We start from the raw sequence: 20,119 nt of genomic DNA on the forward strand, positions 1-20,119 counted from the left end.
CTTCAGCATTTTACAGTACCAGGATAAGCCACCTGGTTTGTATCAGCTACTTATTTGAGGGGTAATTCTGGGAAACCACAGATAGGTGTTTTGGCAATCCACAGAGATTCCAAAGTGCGGTAAAAATGCGATTTAAAAAAAACAAAAAAAACAACAAAAAACTTCTGTATTGCTTATTCCAGTGGAGTATAAATTGATTAAATAAACACCTTAATTTGGTTGCTCCAGTACAGTTGACCTATTGTGACATATTTTAACCAAGGAAATATGAGTGATTTTTAAAACCAGGTTTTATAGTGTCTTGCACGACAGACAAGATTTACAAGGTAATAATCACAGTAAATTGAAACTCAAGTTAATTTTAATAATATTATAAATTCCATGTTGTTATTTTGTCATTACAGATACATTTGTTTCTGTTGTTGTTCAAGACACTTATATAACTGGATTTCAGTGTATTGTTTACACAGTGATTATGACCACTTTAAATGAAGATTTACAAAAAAATATAAAAATACCTGTTTTTGGTACAAGTGATTTGTGGAATTAGGTAAAAGCTGAAAAACCTTTGGGGAAAATAATGAATATTTATTAAATATGCAGTAGGATTGAATGATTGGGGAAAGCATGTGTGGTTAACCTCTCAAGAACTATGTCTTTACTTTATGATAGTGGTTTTTTCCAGAGAACAAACTTGCATTTCCCACCTTTTTTTCCCTTTCATAGCTTTTAAGATCTGCAATTTTTAAAACCACATTAAGACCGGAGAGAATTTTAACGACAGTCGCTTATCAAAACTTTTTTTTATTTACTTTTTTTTTTTTTTTTTTTTAAACTTTTAATAAGAAATGAAATTGAAAATAATCTATCTGAACAAAGTACATTTTGTTTACAACTTGTTGATGGTAAGTATTACACATGGTGTGTGGAGGGAAAGGTAAAACACAACAGATGTACAAAATAAAAGCCCCAACACAAAATAAAATCCTTTGACATTTCTGTGCATTTTAAAGCAGAATCTTCCAGTTGTGCCAAATTGTGTCAACTGGGGTATTGTTGTTTGCAGTCCGACCTGAACAAGAAAGAACTGATTTATTTCCACTAATATAATATTGATCATTCGTGGCATAGCATCATAAAGAATATATTGTATTTACAGTATATTAGAGAACAAATGGGACCTTCTGAACATTACAATGATGTGATATTACACATTAGGGAAAAGCGCCCTCCTCTGGCGGATAGAAAGTTAAAATAGACACTTTGTCTTATGTAACTGCACATGACGAAAAACTGCTGGTGGTGGTGATTAATAATACACTTTCTTTGACATGTATAGAGAAATGCACTTAAAAGTGCTGCCTATGATACATTTCTCTAGCACACGCCCTACTGACTGTGCTAGCTAGTCTTCATTATTTTTAAGAATAATATGCCACTTTTTTATTTATTTTTTATTATGAAGAACGTAACTTTTAAATGCAAACCTACTTTTCAGTCTACCCTTGGCATCATGTGCAACAGGTTGTAAAAAAACGCATTAAAATGGAAGGTGCCAGTGAGAGACTCTCTAATCCTACTTGACACTCTGTCCTTGAGATGTAAATCTTATGAATGACAGAAAATCATTAGGGATGGATAAAGATTAGGCTCCCCTGCTGTTTTTTAATTATTAGAATGTGGACAATCATTTATCAGGATGAAATGATGCGTGCGCTCTTTGCAACGAAAGCACAGCATACGTAACGTGATTGTGAAGGGAGTTTTTACAACACCCTGTGGGATGTCTGGGGGAATGTTTGTAAACCTCCAGCCAGAAGTGAAATTCCAATGGCATTGAGATAATAATTTGCACAGTCAAATTACCCTTTTTTAACAAACACTTGAGGAATTGAGACTTTAATCCTCTATTAATGTCAATCCACAGGCTGCAAGGAAGCGTAAGATTGCCATTCTCAAAGCCCAAGGGAAAAGCACAGAGGCCATCCGGGAGCTGAATGAGTATCTGGAGCAGTGAGTGTTTTACAAGAGGATTGAACTACGCCTTCGGATAAACCCATTTTAATTAAAATGGAATTTGCATTTTATTTACACCCCCCTTTCTCCCATTCTGGTCATTTCTAAGACTTGTCCCTTTCTGTTTTACAGATTCGTTGGAGACCAGGAAGCTTGGCATGAACTAGCAGCGCTTTACATCAACGAGCATGAGTACTTATACTTCATATATTTCTCTTACAGAATTGTGGTGTGACTTTTTTTTCCACTTTTTAATTGGAAGTGTATCTTTCAACACACATCAAGAGACATTTGGGAGTTGGATTTCAGAGAGATTTGAGTAGGTTGGTTCATAGTCTGATGGACTGAGCCAAAGACACATGAAAGACTTGTTTGATTATGCAACAACTGTGTATAAATGGACATAAAAAAAAACATACATAGTCTAGTCTTTTCATGTGATTTGCATTTTTGCCATTCAGTTATATTCTGTACAGATTTTCGTAATTGTTTATTGGTATTAAAGTTTTTAATCCTGAAAATTAGCTATAACAACTTTACCATTGTAGTCAACCCGTGTTGGTTTAATTGGTTTGGGCATTCTAATGAAAAAGATAAACCTTTAAAAGACATACAACTTTTGTGAAAGTCCTCTTTATAAATCACTTTAATTTTCTTTACAGGTTGTTTTTGCAGCCCCACAACAATGCTGAACAGCTTGATCCAAGCAGGTTGTTAGAAAAATACAATAGGGCATGAAATGCCAAGCTCTGCTGGAGCCATAGTGGGCATTGTCCCTGTTTGTTTCAAGGCATCAGTGCTTAATAGGATTTGAATGTAAGCCTCTCACCCTTGTAGGATAAAAAAAAACTTCCCATATCCCTGCTGATAACTCAGTTGCTAGGAGAATTGTCTCGGAGACAAGTGTGCTAGGAAAATCATTTTGTTTGTGTCACTTTTTATCCCTTGTTATTGTTTAGAGCTAAGAATTAGGAGTAAAGGCCTTGAGCAGTACACAGTCTGTCACCCTGGTAAGAAAGAAGTAGTCCCAAGAATGTTGACCGTAGTAAGAACCTGATTATTGGATATTTCATGTTTTTGTTAGTAGTTTTTATTGCTGTTGTGGCAGGAGGAAATCCCAGTGTGAACGGATTAGCTCACAGCTTAGTGAAGGTTTTCTAATATTGCAGCATTAATTCCACCCGCTATCTAAAGGCGGGCCAGTTTTTTGTCACAAACTTTACTTTCCTGCCGAGATTGTATTGCATTATCTCCTCCCTTTTTCCATAGAGGGAGCAGTACAGACACTATTCCCAAGAGAAGGTGGTGGCCCTTTCCAAGCCAGAAAAAATATTGTTTGGCTAAAAGGGAACAAACACCCCATTCACAAGAACAAGCTGAGCTAAATAAAAGATGTAGATTCAATTTTTAGCTTGCCATGGTTTAGAAGTAATAGCTTGTACAAGAGGAAATAATAAATACTGTGAGATCTAACTTTAAATATGGCTTTTGTAGTAATGTTCAGCTACAGTAGATATCCTATAAATCTGATCATTTGGAAGTCTCCTTAAGCTACTATTCTGTACCATAAATTGCTGTTTTTGTTTAACTCTTTCTCAAGGAGAAGGGGTTAAGTAGTTACAATTTGAGGTTTATTAAGATGTTAGTATATCAAGTTTTATTTGTTCAGTGTGCTGACAGAATCTGCAGAGTATTTGAAGTGCTGCTCTACAGATAAATAACATTGAGCAGCTAAAACTGTTGTACAAGAACATCTGAAAGTATTTATGAAAAAGGAAGCAGTAATTGTAAGCAGCCTTCAGTCTTCAGAAAAAAGCCAGAGCAGATCTGGTCTCTTGAACCTTTCTTTACTTTGAAGTCCGTTAAATAGACATTAAGTGAACTAATGGCAACTTCATTGCATGCAGTTTAATAAGGTGTTCGTTCATATCCTGGTGAAGTGCTTACATTTGTTTGAAATTTTAGTTGCACACTGATAAGATTACACAAGTATCACAAATTGTAAATTCCATTTTGTAGTAATGCAGAACTGTGCGAGGTCACACACATGATCCTACAATATGCAGGGAATGTGTCTTTATGAAGGTTAACTGTATTTATATTCCACACAGTAGCAATAAAGTAGAGCAGAGTATGGTCTGATTAAGAACAGACAGCGACCTAATAAAATCCCTACTAAACAAAACTCAAACAAGTACATTCAAATCAGCTTATTTCGTGCACTTACATTTTACAACTAAACAAATTCAATTTAAGATTTTGCACTTCTTTCTAGATAGCCCAAATATCCAGTTTAACTCTGTCTTTACTGTAAAATGATTGTGTTAGAAAATGGTTTCTTTGAGAGGTACCATCATATGTTGAACACAACCTACATGACTCTTGGTTTTTAGTACTGTATGCATAGCATTATGGTTAATGACCTTAGTCTGGTCTCAAAAGCATGGCATTCATGGGTGATAAAAGGTCAGTGTTCTGGAGGATTTGAACTCATTTGGGAACTGTAATACACAAACCTTCGGAAGTGACATTAGTTGAACAATTTGCCAAGATTTTGCATGTAAAAGAAGTGAATGTTTTTTATATATTGTGTGTGGGGTATAGATAATCATACAATTAAATGGTCATAGTTATAGTTTTATTCTGCAAAAAACATAACAGCGGCTTTCTCTGCCTTTTGGGTTCTATATTGACCCGTGGTTTTTAAAAACAAATACATAATATTCTTTAGAACCACACTTGAAAATAAACAGCAGACAATATGCTTTGTCTAATATGCTGCTATCTCAAATGCATAATGGCACTCAACTTAATCTTATTAGCCTTTCAGGGTTCTCTCCAGACTCCACATCAGGAAAATGGAGTGCTCCATTTGAGGCTTATTTAATGGAAGTAACTGAAAGTGTGCACATTCATTATAGGGAGTCTAATAGCCAAGGGGTGCACTCTGTTTCTCAGGAATCAGCCTATATACTGTGCTGTCACATGTATAGTGCACCCTTTGAAAATGCATGTTACCAACATTCCTCTCAAGTAATGCTGTATGAATAGTCACACAATTAATATGAACAAGATGTTAATAACATAAGAGAGATTGCAGTATTGTTTTGTTTTTGTAAGACATGTATAACCTAGATTTTATTTATTTATTTATTTTTCCTCTCCTTCAGTTATGCAAAAGCAGCATTTTCCCTAGAGGAGCTTATGATGACCAATCCGCACAATCACTTGTACTGTGAGCAGTACGCAGAGGTATTTATTTCAAAATACAATAATACCTCTTTATGCACAAAGTATAGCGTGCTCTTGTTATTTACTACAGAATGTTAGCCCAACAAACTTAATGTAATAAATAATCAATTTGTGAAAAGTAAAGCATATTCTGATACATGAACTGGAACCTTCGTACAGTCTACACTGTTTTTTTTTTTTTTTTTTTTTTTTTGCAGGTTAAGTACACCCAGGGTGGAATCGAGAACCTGGAACTGTCAAGAAAATACTTCGCACAAGCACTCAAGCTAAACAACAGAAATATGAGAGCTTTGTTTGGCCTATACATGGTGAGCTCTAAAGTGCTGGTTTATAAAAGCTTAGAACACAATATAGTTTGTTAATTCTTGGAATGAAGTCCATACAATGATTTGCTGATTTTTTTGCTTTGTTTTGTTTTTCCATAAATAAAACTGGTAGGAAACCACTTTAAATATAGAAATGTTGTAAGAAACTGGGACAGCTTGACGCTGTTTTGAAAATTGGACATGTTGAATGTCTTGTGGCACATTAGTTTAAACTATGGTACTCTGTTGGATACAGTGAATGGTATTTGAACCTAAGAGGATCTGTGCATCAAAGAGTTTCATGCCTATATTGTACAGCAGTAAAATACAAAAAAAAGAAAATGTACAAATTGATTTTTGTAAAGAACTGTGCTAATGTTTTGCTACTTCTACTAAAAACATGGATACATGTTGCCACGATATTTAAAATTTCAAAGCACAACTTAAGAATGTTTGAAGTGCTGCCAGTTATACTTTCAGATATTAGTGTTTCAATAAACGACGGCAATAGTATGTAGATTTGATGTATGGTTTGTGGTTAGGAGTATAGTGGAATTGAGGGTGGAGAGGATGAGTCACATTTCTCTCCTTTCACCACACTTTTCTATGGAATGTCAGGCTTGTCAGCAGTTAACCAGCGGTATCTGTGAGGGATTATAACAGTGATGTGTGTGTGTGTCTATATATATATATATATATATATATATATATATATATATATATATATATATATATATATATATATATATATATATTGAAAATAGTTTCTTACATTTTTTTCCTTCATTTTTCTTGATGCAAGAACAAGTAAGACTGTTTACTGTTGTGTTTTTCCATATCCATTTTAAAGACTTTTCGCCTCACTTTCTTCTAGTCTGCAAGCCACATTGCTGCTAGCCCTAAAGTGAGTGTTAAAGTGAAGAAAGACAATGTGAAGTATGCAGCCTGGGCGGCAAGCCAGATCAATAGAGCTTACCAGGTGAGTCCTCCCTGATGTTTAACATTGGAGTATCCCGTTTGTTTCTTTTTGAAAAACATTGTTAACAAGATAACAGTTGAAAACAAAATGTATTTGTAATATGCAAGCCATTTGTCGTCTGCATGGAATTAAAGAACGTACATAAGAGATGCTCAACTGTAATAGAGAACCACATAGCAGTACATCTGGTAAATCCACTTGCCTAGTGGAGCCTATAAAAGGAAGCTTCTGGCATAGAGGGCCATTTTGCATTGATTTGGCATCAGTGTTGTGTGAAATGTAATTGCAGCAGTAAGAATAAACTGCCTGTAAGCTGATAGGAAACATGCTTAGCAAAAGATACTTTCAGAAAAACCTCATGTCAATTATTATGATAGACTATATGATACTGCGTCTTATATGTTCTGTGTTGTTACATTATGGGTATGGCAATCCTATGGCATGCAAACCCTCAGAGTACCATGTGTTTCGAAATGGTGCTGAGAATAATCAGTAGTAATGATTTCCCCGCTAGTGGGGTGATTATTGAAATAATGAATATTGAAGTTGTGCGATAATGGCATAATCAGACTTGTTTCTGATGAACTCCATATGTGCCCTTAGACTGAAACCATGGGCTGCTTTTCATTAATTTCCATACTTTTTGCACTATTTAAAGGTAGTTTTTCATCCATAATATGTACACCATGGCCCTGACATCTGAGAGATTGATTTTGAAAATCAAACATGGATGATGTGTATTTATGTGTGGGTGTGTGTGTGTGTGTGTATATATATATATATATATATATATATATATATATATATATATATATATATATATATATATATATTATATATATACATGTGTTCATACTAAGTAGATGATTCATAAACTTAAAGCAGTCCCATCATATAGGAAAACTATTCAGATCTACCACTGTGCTGTAAGAGGAAAAAGTGAGGTGATATTCAGATGGTATCACTAAACTAGTTTACACTGTTGCTATGGCATACTGAGTGTATACATCTTTTAAATTGGTATTTCATTCAAACCTAACTACTAGTATTGGATATATGTTACTTATTTAGGCATTAACATTTAAATACATAATAAGTGGTTCCTTACTCAGCAAGTATTAGTCCTGAAATTGCACCACACCATTAAAAGGTCTAACAGATGAGATTTGCCCCACACTATGAGCTCAACTGGATTTCTGTATAAGCATTTATTGGCACATAAGCCAAACAGAATGTGGTACTGATAACAGTTTCCGTTACTTTGTTTTCACAATTAGGTAGTCGGTTTAACATTTCCAGTTGAGTTGTTTTAGTAAAAGCAGGCTTAGTGCTCCCAAAGTAACTTTAACTTTAACGTGATACACTTTTGACGTAATGCTTTTCTGGTATACCATTCATTCCTAGAGTATCAGTGATCCATCCATTTATGTTTTAAAATTGCTGAAGTTAAGACTTTTACAGATCATTTGGGAAATTTATATATTTTGGTTGCAATTTTGAAAGACCCTGATTCTTCATTTTTGAAATCTGTTTTTTTTTTTTTTAACAATAATTTGTATTCATTTTCAAATTTGGAATATCCAGTTATTATTAAATCTGGCTCACCGCTGCAACTCCCGATCTAACTTGGGTTAGACAAGCACTCGCGTCCTACGAAATGAGTTCCATCAGCCATCCGCTGTTTTTTCACTCCGCATGCCCGCTTTGCAGCCATATCCAGACTTACGGCGTCGGAGTACTGCGCAGTTGTGAATTGCATACAGGCCAGCCTGCAGGCGCCTGGCCAGTCACGGGTTGCTGATGTGCAGTGAGCCAAGGACTCCCCAGCTGAGCCAACCCCTACCCCGCCCGGGCAGCGATTGGCCAATTGTGCGCCACCCCCTGGGAACTCCCGTCCACAGTCGGCCGTGGCATAGCTTGGATTCTAACCAGCGATCTCCAAACTCTCAGGGCACATCCTTTAACCGGATGCACCACTCTGGAGACCCACAATACAGCTTATGGAGAACACAGAAATGTATGATGTATGAGGTCATATAAGATTTTTATTTGACATTGCAAAATATATATATGTAAGCACTAATACCGACAGAGTGCATTACCAGTCATTATGGACCGCTTGAGTACATCCAAATGGTCCATAATGCCTGATGTGGAGGGTCTTTCTGCTTGTATACTTCAGTGTTACAGCATAATTCATTCATTCATTCATTGTTTTTCGTTTTTTTGAATGTATCCTTCCACTCTAAAATGAATCTTCTACAATATATAGTTCTCCGTTATAACAGCGTTGCCTATTAACTTTTCTGTAAAATGAGTGTACAAAACAGCATTTTTTAAAACTTTATACTTTTATTTGAATAAACTGAGAACAAAGATCGGCGAAGGAAATTGGGTGTACTAGTTTCCTTGGTGATTGTTTTCAAATATTGGGCAGTTATTAAAAATGCTTCTGGGAAAGTTGCCTTGTAATTGGACAGTAGAAGTGTGGCCTTTGGAAGTGGTGCTGCTTGCTGCAGATGTCAGGTTCTTAGGACATTTCATAATGTATTTCTCCAGTGACTTGATGGATCATCAAGGCTGTCGTACATTCTCCTTCAGAAGTTGGATTTTAAGGTGTTTGTGGGGTTGTTGTGATTTTTTTTTTTTTTTTTTTTTTTGTTGCTTTTATTGACACATTTTCATCGGTTTCGATCGTATTATGAGGTTATAGCTTTCTCTTCCTCATCGTCCAAAATCTGTTTGTATGTCAAACCATACAATTTTATACAACAGGCCTTGGAGTGTTTGTATTTAAAACATTAGAGGACTTTAGTTTTGTCAGGTCTGATAGCAGGGTGATGTATGATCTCATCCTTGCACTCTCTCCAGAGCTGGTTTATTGTTGAGGTAAACCCATTATTGGCTGATGTATAATCTGAGTTTGTATTATATTTATTTGTTTGCAGTATGGAGGGCTTGTTAAATGTCTGTGTATCCCAGCTGTCAAAGAAATATAACTCTGTATACCATACTGTTGTTCCTCTTTATTTTTGACCGGTGCATGCAATTTGTGGTGAAGTCTGTTTAAAGTCTGGCAAATGTTTTCCTCAGAATGCGTGTTTTTATTCTTTTCATTTAACTAGTCTTGAAAAACATGAACTGCCCAATTGTGTATTTTCATTTTTCAATGTTGTTGTTCAATAACACTCCCATATCTAGCACAAGTAGTAGTAGTAGTCGTTGTAATTGTAATACGTTTTTCAGTTTGTCCAACAGTACTCTCATAATCTACTTACAGCGTTGGTAGACATCTCCAGGTGCTTGCCTTGTTTTCCAGGACGTTTTGACTTAACCATTCTTCAGTTGACATGTTATTAAAAAGCTTGAAATTTACTTTAAATTACATTTTGTTACAAATAAAACTGGTAGAGTGATATTGTTTTTGTGATTCTGTTAAAACTTTCTAAGGACATGTACTAGGGATTATATCCCCCTAGCTCAGCCAGGGAATATAGATATTATTTGGGACAAATGGCAGCTGTTAAACAATTAAATAATTAGTGATTTGAATAGATGATCATACCTTTTTGTGAGTAACCTTAATACCTTTTTATAGATAGGCCTATGTATCTGCTTCACCAGTAAAAGTTGGCTGTACATTGATCATATTACATTGGAGTTCTTGTTGATTTGCACATGATATCTTTGGTAGTAAAGGCACTGTTCACAAATTAAAATACTACAAAATGTTGTTCTGTTGTTTTGTTAAGAATTGTATTTGAGGACTCACGGGAATGCCATCCTTTTATTGTTGAATTACATTGTTCGTTAATGTTATGACTAGGTAAGCACGGATTTCTGGTGTTGTGAATTCTCACTTTTAGCTGTAAAGCTGGGACTTCTGACCTCTGTATTTTCAAGCTTCAGTGATTTTTATCTTGAGATTCCCAAGAACCATAATGGAATTTAAGCTCTCTTTGCATCAAAGCTCATTCTTGAGGAATTGGAACTCCCTAAGCATCTGATTAGGACCATTTCTGTGTGCCTGGGAATAGGGGCCATAAAAGAAAAGCCCTTCTGTTCCCTTCAAGTTTAGGGCATAAGTTTCTTTATCAGCTGGGGAAAGGAAGTAATGAGCAATCTCTGCTACTGCTTCAAAGTTAATCTCAGTGAGCAGTTATGGGAACCAAGTATGTTTGAATAGGTAGATTGCACCTACTGGTAAAAAGCTCAATTAAAGGGCATGGTACTTTTGCCTTTGGGGCTGGTGATTTTTTTTTTTTTTTTTATTGTGAAGCTGAGGCTCCTTGTCATTTTGGGATGTGTACACTGATTGATGTTAACATTAAAGGTTTCAAGTGGTACCTAGTTGTTATCATACCTTGAGCTGGGAATAAACAAATTTAGCACTGGGGAATATCAATTATCCAAGCTAACAAGGGGGTCAGGTGAAGGTTTATGGTCATTTGGACGTGCCTGTGAAATTATACTACCTACAAGTGACCACTTTATGTTGTTCAACAAAGCATTCAAATTTGTCTTAATTGTGTTACTTAAGATATATTAGACTTGTGGATCCCCCATTAAGTGTATTGTGCTGAAGGAGTTTTCCAATGGTGATGACAGGGCTGACATAAGCTTCAGAAAATAAGGTGCAAAAAATCTGTCAGATATTTTTAACAAAGTATATATTAACATTCCCATTGACAGCGGACAATTTTAGACAAACGTCAGAGTTCATTGCATTTTCAAAGTATATAGGAGTTTTCAGACACATTGTGTTTTTTAGGTTGTTTTGTATTTAAACTACATTTAGTTTTGATTTAAGAATTTTCTATCCTTTGTAAACCCTTGCCCAGTTCTTAATAGGAACAGCAGCCACCCTAAATTGTTAATCCTTTATACCGTAGTCTTTAAAGTGTAGCGTACATCTTTTTGCATATTATTGAGGATAACGAAGAGGGGCGTGCAGAATGCATTGAAGCGTGTTATCTATGATTTGTTTAGTTTTTTTCAATTGATCTCGCTTCCTGTGATTGCGTAACATGGGAGTCACATGCACAGTTCCGTGCCTATGTATAAAGTAGGAATAGTCAAAGAAACGCCTTTGGATTAGTTAAACCCAGGGCTTACCAAACCTGTTCCAACTGAGCTCTCAATTAACTGGATCAATCGTCCTTCTGCCTTAGATCTCTATCTCTCGCGTCTCTGTTCCTTCTCTTCTACACTCACCTCTGCCAAACGCTCCTACTTCCACTGTATCATTCAGTCTTCTACTGACAATCCCTGTAAACTTTTTCCGCTACCTCCCCGCCACCCCTCTTCCAGCTTCTCAGCTAATGACTTTGCCTCCATCTTCTCCTTCAAAATTACAGACATCCGCAAACTCTTCAGTACCTCTCCTCCTTCCCCACCCACCCCCTATCCTCTGCTAACTCATTCCCCATCATCCTCTGCAACCCTTACTAATCTACCCTCCTTCTCCTCCTTCTCACCCCTCTCACTCTGATATTTGCTCCCTGCTCCAGAGCCATAAACCCACCACATGTGTTATGGGCCCACTCACCTCTTCCAGGCTGCTGCCCCTGCTCTACTCCCTTTCATTTTCTCTTTTCTCAACACCTGTACTCTCTGTCTTTCCCCTCTACCTTCAAACAGGCCTGCACTACCCCATCTTAAAAAAAAAAAAAAAAACTCCTTTGATCCCTCATCCTTCCAGAACTACCGTCCTGTCTCCCTTAACCCTTTCCTGTTAAAAGCCTCAAGCGAGCATAACATCGTCAGCTTTTTGCTTTCCTGCCAACACATTCTCTGCTCAACCCTCTCAATTTTTGGTTTTCTCTCCATATAGTCCACTGAAACTGCTTTTCTCTCCGACACTAACTTTGTGCCCACGCCACTTCCCTCTCCTCTCTGCTGCCTTTGACAAAGTTGACCACTCTCCTGTCCTCCCTCACTGAACTGGGACTCTCCAGCACTGCTCTTGCCTGGTTCTCCTCCTACCTCTCCAATCGCACGTACCGGGTGTTCTGGTGTGACCCACCCTCTGTCTTTTGCTCTCATTCTACAAGCATCCCCCAAGGCTCATTGTCAGGACCCCTCCTGTTTTCTCTCTGCACTCGCTTCCTAGGTCCCCTTATTTCCTCCCATGGCTCTCATATGATTTGTATGCTGATGATGTCCAGATCTTCCTCTCCTTTCCCCCCTCTGACTGAAATTTCCTCCCATATCTTTACCTGCCTCTCGGCCATCTCCTGCTGGATGCACTCGCATCATCTTAAACTCAGCCTCTCCAAATCAGACCTCCTTTTCTCCCCCCCTCTTCCTCCCCCACTGCTGATGTCTCTATTGCTATTCCACTTGATTCCATCAAAAACCTCGGGGTCACCCTTGACCCCTCCCTCACCTACTCTCAGCACTCTCACTTCTTCCTCAGCAACATACACAGAATTCGCACCTTCCTCATCAACTACTCCACACAGCTCCTAGTTTAGGCCCAGGTACTGTCCTACCTTGCTTACTGCAATTCCCTCTCTGCTATCTGTCCGCTGCAGCTCATCCAAAACTCTGCTGTTCGCCTTGTCTTTTCACTTCCTCGTTTCTCCCAGCTACACCACTGCTCTGCTTCCTCCAACTCAAAACTCTTGTACTCACCTATCGCTATCTCGACCTTTCTGCTCCTTCCTATCTCCAGACTATTATTTCTCCCTACACCCCCTCGCCCACTGTGCTTCTCCACCATTGACAGATTAGCTGTACCCCCCCCCCCCCACCCCCCCCCCCCCACCCCCCACCCCCACCCCCCCCCCCCCACCCCCCACCCGCTTCCAGAGCCTGCTTTTTCTCCACCCTTGCCCCTCAGTGGTGGAACGACCTACCCACGGATATCAGGACATGCGCAGTCCCTTCTGGCGCCTCCTCAAGACACACCTGCTCAGACAGCATCTATAAACCTCACAACTCTTTACTACATTGGACTACATGGCACCCAATTGTACCAGTACTTATATCAGCTTGTACTTGCACTGAACTGCTCCATACCTTGCTGTATTCTACCACTGCTCTTAATTATAGATACTTACTATATCTTTTACTTGATTTTACTCTTACAGGTATCCATATTCACGTTTTTTGTAATTTGTCTTATTTTAAATCGTTATTATCTGTTTATTGTACTTACTACGTGCTCTTAATGGACTTTACTAGTATAAGCAAATATTTTTACTATGTTTAACTGCTCTTAGTCGAACTCACTCTTACATGTGATTATTTACTGTATTCTTTATTTTGCTGTTTGAATTTGATCTTGTTTCTTACTTATTTTACTGTACTTTAACTGCTCTTATCTAATGTGATATTGTGTATTGGATAAAGGCATCTGCTAATAAATAAATAAATAAATAATAACCCCTTTTTTATTGTTTTCAGCTCTTAAACAGATTTCAAGTTAAATGTAACATTTTATAAGTAACTTGCAATCTGTAACTTTGTAGGGACATCGGAGCTCATTTTATACTGGTGCACATCTATATTTGAAAATGATGGTATTTCTTACCTGGGATAGTAAATGTGCCATATTGGAATAGCTTTTTATATTTTGTAAATTTAGAATAGCATTAGTAGTTTAAAAGGCTTATTAAAATGTGGCCTGATCGTGTCTACCACACTGTACATGGGGAATACGATAAATAGCTTTAATTTATTTTGTACAAACTTTTATCATAGCTCCTAGTATCCTACCCACCATTGGACTTCCATTTTGTACTGCTCCTTTAAACTCTGCAAACATTTAAGATAAGCATGCATGTTTATTTTTCATGATACATCAGTGGGATCCATCAGTGTGAGAAGATGAAATGGGCAAATAAAATTAGTTAGCCCTCCATATAAGCTGGTTAACCAACTGTACTATCAGAATTATGCTAGTTGTATATAATCTGAATGTTCTGTGTAGACTAGAGTACATTTAACCTGTCATAGATACATTTAAAAAGTAAAACTAGAGATGTTTGTGCTCAAAAGCCCAGGTATAGATATAAATATATTGTGCTTTTCCTTATTAATTACTTCGTGGCTCAATATGCGCTATAACAGGATGGAAAGCCAGACTAATTGGATCACTAATGGTGTGTCTGCATTGAAAGGAAATTACCTGTTGTGACTGTTAAACTTGTCCAGCAGGACAGGATGTAGCTGGTAAATGTAACCTAACAATTGAGAGATTTGCACATATTTTGTTCTCTTTTTTGTTATAGACTATCCATTTACATTTAGGACTGCTTAACAATTTATTATAAGAGATTTGTGAAATAATTGGTTAATTTTAGAATACAGTGATTGCCGTATTTAATTTTACTTTTGACATGATCTGGATTTGAATCCAGACAGACAGGGGGAACATTATTATAGCGCATTACAGTCTCCACTTTTTACCTCAGCTAATCCAAACTTTCCTAGCACATAGCACAATGTCTCTTTTATGACTATTTTTTATACCTGGGCATCAGCTAAGCTTCAGGGCTATAGTTTGCAAGCTGAGCCAGCGTCACTCGCTAAAGTGGCAAGATTTGAATCAACGACACGGCTGGATCAGGCTCACTTGAAGCAGAGTCAGCAATTTGAATGCCTGGTCATCCTTTTGGTAAAGATGTAGAAATACTGCTAACGATTAGATGTTTAAATGCATTATATCTTCATTAAGCTATGGCCGAAAGGGCTATATCACATTAATTGATTATCTTGGGGAGAAATGCTTTAACGGGAATAATTCTGTACTCTAAATAACCTGATCAGGCATTTTGGTGTGGCGTGTAATGTCCCACCCATTTAAAAACTGAAAGGGCCTTGCTTGGCACGATGCTGTGCAACTGTTGATATTAATATTGTACGTACTCCTTTCTATTGATTCCTTTTTTTTTTTTACTTTCGTAGTTGGCAGGTCATGGAACAAAGGAGACTAAGTGTTCTCTGAAAGCAGTGGAGGAGATGTTGGAATCCATGCAGATTATGCCATCTTAGACCTAGCCAGACCATTGATGAATGACAGCTCATCCTGCCACTTCACTGCAACACGGAAGAGCATGAATATCTTGAATACTTTTTTTCCCTCAAACATTTTCAGGGTCACTATTATTGTATATACATTTTGTTTTGATTAATTGATCAGAGATTGCCTTGAGAATCTGACAAATAAAAGCACACTTTACACTTCTCATATTTATCAGAGCAATATTCTGGATTCATCGGTGCATTTTTAATTGTAAATCGCTGGTCATAAGGAATTACTGTTCTTCTAATAAGGTGTTTCACTCACACAGGTTCCCGTAAGAGATTGTCAAACCCTTTATTATTTTCCTTTAAGGTGGGAGTAAATAGCGAAGATCAAGTAGTTTTAACATAATAATCACATTTCCTACCTGAATTATACACAGCTAACAAATCTAACCTTGTTTACATAGTAATGGAAGATTTAATGAACTTAACATTATAATGCGTTCTAGTATATAAACTTGTCAAATGAAAGCTGCACAATTGCATTTTGTTGCCCCCCCCCCCAACACCAAATAGAGGACTTCTTGAAAAATTAAGTGTAGTCGACCTACCGGAAATCAGCCGCATTCACAGCATTTATATTAAAAATAAATAAATAAACACATACTGTACATATTTTCACAACCAGTTTCATACGCTAATACACATGATTAAAACGCCGTCATTCTTATTATTAATCCTATGTGTAACACTCCCCCACTCCACCTTCTCGTGTTTGAATGGTTTGAGCCAGAATCAGCTCATCTCACTGTCCTATTGCAGCCGATTAAGAGTGAATGAGACTGAGGTATTGAAACAGAAATGCATTTCTTTGCAAAAAAAGGTGTGTAAGGCCACAGGTACCCTTTATTTGTTTGTTGCAATTGAGTTTTACCTTTTAAATAAATGTTTAGCTTATTTTATGCTCATTATTTCTTATATATGGGTCTAAAAATAAAAACTGTAGCAATTATTACATCTAATTGTAGCAATCCCCCCCCCCCCCTCCCCCCACAGCACTACACACTGTTAGTAAAGACTAACCATTGTTTATAAGTTCAATGACAGCATTATAATAATGTGGCTTTGATTTTGTTACCCAAGTTTTAAAAAATCATCTAGATAAGTTATTTATTTATGTATTTAAATATTATTTTCCATGGTAGGCTATGCTATTGCACATCAGTTTAAACAGAATATCTATTTTAGGTTTCTGTTAACTATACTCTTTCAACTATTGTTCAAAATCTATTGAAAATTTGAAAAGTAACATGAATGTGAATAAATAATTCTGTAGCTTAAATAATTCTGTGCAAAATACATTATGGTTAACAAGTAATGTGTTTCTTTTTCTTCTTTATAGTTACGTGTTGCCTTTTTATGCAGCATTACATTTTACGTAGTCTTTTTTGGGTGGTTTAGCAATGTAAGAAGCCGGTAATTAGTTTGTTTTTAAAGCCTTAGCATATTACACGTAACTGTATGCTACTTCTAGGCTTAATTGCTTTATCTCTCTCTCTCTCTCTCTCTCTCTCTCTCTCTCTCTCTCTCTCTCTCTCTCTCTCTCTCTATATATATATATTATATATATAGATATATATATTAGATAAATTTGTTTTACATTAAACACAAACCTCTTACCAATAAATAATCATCAGTGATTTCCAGCTGTAATTCACACCATTCAGTTAGAGAAGTCAGTGTCAGACTAATTTTACATGCTTTAGAAGGGTAGAGAAATATGTATTTTATAAGTAACGGGTGTTCTGTTTACATAAGTTACCAGTAATTTCCAAGTTTAAAAAAAAGTAAATAAAATGGAAACTTTTAAAACAGCAAAATAAATAAAACTGCATTTTACATGGTGCAAGCCATACAGTTGAGTAATTCTTAATTTGTTTCCTTTCTTAAATGTGGTTAACAAGACCAGCTTTTATGTCTTGAAATGTTTATATACGATGTTAATAATAGTCTGAAAAGTTACCATGTCATAAAGTAATATTACACTAAGTGCCACCTTGCAGAACTAATATATATACATACATACATACACACACATACACAGTGCCTATAGAAAGTATGCACCCCCTTGAACTTTTTTCACATTTTGTTGTGTCAGTGCCTCAGAGTTTCATGCATTTAAATGAGGATTTTTTTTCCACTTATCTACACACTATAGTCCAAACTGTTAAGGGGGGGAAAAAGTTTTATATTAAAAATACCAAACTGAAAGATCATAATTGGATAAATCTTCACCCCCCTGAGTTAATACTTGGTGGAAGCACCTTTAGCAGCAATTATAGCTGTGAGTTTGTTGGGATAGGTCCCTACCAACTTTGCACACCTAGATTTGGCAATATTTGACCATTCTTCTATACAAAACTGTTCAAGCTTTGTCAAGTTCCTTGGGGAGCATTGATGGACTTTAGTCTTCAAGTCATGCCACAAATTTTCGATTGGATTTAGGTCGATGCTCTGACTGGGCCACTCAAGGATATTTACCTTTTTGTTCATAGCGACTCCAGTGTAGCTTTGGCTGTGTGCTTTGGGTCGTTGTCATGCTAAAAGATGAACTTCCGTCCCAGTTTCAACTTTCTTGCAGAGGGCCACAAGAACTTCTCTTTACTTTGATCATTTCCCTTCTGTCCTGACAAGTTCTCCAGTCCCTGCCAATGAAAAACCCCATAACATGATGCTGCCACCACCATGCTTCACAGTAGGGATGGTGTTCTTTGGGTGATGCGCTGTGTTGGGTTTGCGCCAAACATAACACTTTGCACTTAGGCCAAAAAGTTCCTTTTTAGTTTTGTCACACCACAAAACTTTTTTGCCACATGGCTACAGAATCTCCTGAGTGTTTTTTTGCATACTTCAAACAGGATTCAAGGTGGGTTTTCTTGAGTAAAGGCTTCCTTCTTCCCACCCTACCATACAGGCCAGATTTGTGGAGTGCTTGGGATATTGTTGTCATCCACACTTTGACCAGTCTTGGCCATAAAAGCCTGTAGCTCTTGCAAAGTTGTCATTGGCCTCTTGGTAGCCTCTCTGATCAGTCTCCTTCTTGCTCGGTCATCCAGTTTGGAGGGACGGCCTGATCTAGGCAGGCTTGGTGGTGCCATACACCTTCCACGTCTTAATAATTGTCTTGACCGTGCTCCAAGTGACATTCAAGGTCTTTCATATTTTTTTATACCCATCCCCTGATCTGTGCTTTTCAAAAACTTTTTCCCGGAGTTCTATTGAAAGCGCCTTGGTGCTCATGGTTGAGTCTTTGCTTTGAAATGCAGTACCCAGCAGAAGGAACCTACAGGAACTGCTGACTATATCCTAAAGTCATGTGAATCACTATAATTTAACACAGGTGGAGGCCTCTTGGTGTGTGATTTTGAAGGTGATTGGTTACACCTGAGCTAATTTAGGATTGCTATTACAAAGGGAGTGGACACTAATCCAACCTAGCTATTTCAGTTTTTTATTTTGAATTAATTTTCTACAAATTTCTAGAATATTTTTTTCACTTGGAAGTTGTGGGGAAGGATGTGTCGATAATTGAAAAAAAAAAAAAGCATTTTAATTCCAGGCTATAAGGCAACAAAAGATGAACATTTTGAGAGGGGGTGTAGACTTTCTATCGAGACATGTGTACATATATATATATATATATATATATATATATAATATATATATATATATATATTATAGAATATATATATATATATATATCCCTGTAGAAAGTTTACACCCTGTGGGAGAAGCGGTTTTCGCGTAATTGCTGCCAAAGGTGCTTCCACCAAGTATTAACTCAGTGGGGTGGAGACTTATCCAGTTATGATCTTTCAGTTTTGTATTTTTAATATATAATTTTTTTCTCAATAAAAACTTTTTTCCCCTTAACAGTATGGTGTGTAGCTAAGTGTGTATTTAAATGCATGAAATTCTTGAGGAACTGACAAAACAAAATGTGAAAAAAGTTCGAGGTGTAGACTTTCTATATGCACTGTGTGTGTGTGTGTATATATATATATATATATATATATATATATATATATATATATATATATATATATATATATACACACACACACACACACACACACACACGCAGTGGTTTGCAGAAGTATTCACTCCCCTGCAAAGTTTTCACATTTTGTTGGCACTTAAGCGTACCCCACAACACTTTCAAATTAAACTTTACATGTAGAATCTACACAAACTATTCCACATTGATAAAGTTAAAAAAAAACATATAGATTATAAATAAGTAAGATTGACAGAGAAAAACAGATTAATCTCAGTTGCAGAAGTATTCAACCCCTTTGATTTGTTTGAAAGGTCACAAAATTAGTAAAATGGTTTCAGCCTGTATGTACTCAAAGTGGTTTAACTTGTAGGTAATTTCCCTCAGGTATATAAAGACTTTGAAACTGCAACTCACATAGTGATCCAACAAAGCAACCATGAAGATCAAGGAGCTTTCGAAATAAGTCAGGGATAACGTGGGAGAGAGGCACAGAGCAGGAGTACTAGGGTACAAGAACATTTCAAAGGCACTGAT

At 36.7% G+C, this 20,119-nt stretch overlaps 1 protein-coding gene across 3 annotated transcripts in view; it reads left to right on the forward strand.

The window, feature by feature from the left end:
* Positions 1-16,453, forward strand: part of LOC121313270 (ER membrane protein complex subunit 2-like) — a 54,394-nt gene extending 37,941 nt beyond the window's left edge. For all 3 annotated transcript variants that reach the window (XM_041245634.1, XM_041245635.1, XM_041245636.1), the window contains 6 exons: positions 1,928-2,013; positions 2,149-2,208; positions 5,187-5,268; positions 5,466-5,576; positions 6,448-6,552; positions 15,466-16,453. In XM_041245634.1, the coding sequence (XP_041101568.1) occupies positions 1,928-2,013; positions 2,149-2,208; positions 5,187-5,268; positions 5,466-5,576; positions 6,448-6,552; positions 15,466-15,552 (531 nt within the window). In that variant the 3' untranslated portion in view covers positions 15,553-16,453. The remainder of the gene's footprint in view (positions 1-1,927; positions 2,014-2,148; positions 2,209-5,186; positions 5,269-5,465; positions 5,577-6,447; positions 6,553-15,465) is intronic.
* The last annotated feature ends 3,666 nt before the right edge of the window (positions 16,454-20,119 follow it).

The sequence above is a fragment of the Polyodon spathula genome, chromosome 3 (genome assembly GCF_017654505.1).
Source record: "Polyodon spathula isolate WHYD16114869_AA chromosome 3, ASM1765450v1, whole genome shotgun sequence".
NCBI lineage: Eukaryota > Metazoa > Chordata > Actinopteri > Acipenseriformes > Polyodontidae > Polyodon > Polyodon spathula.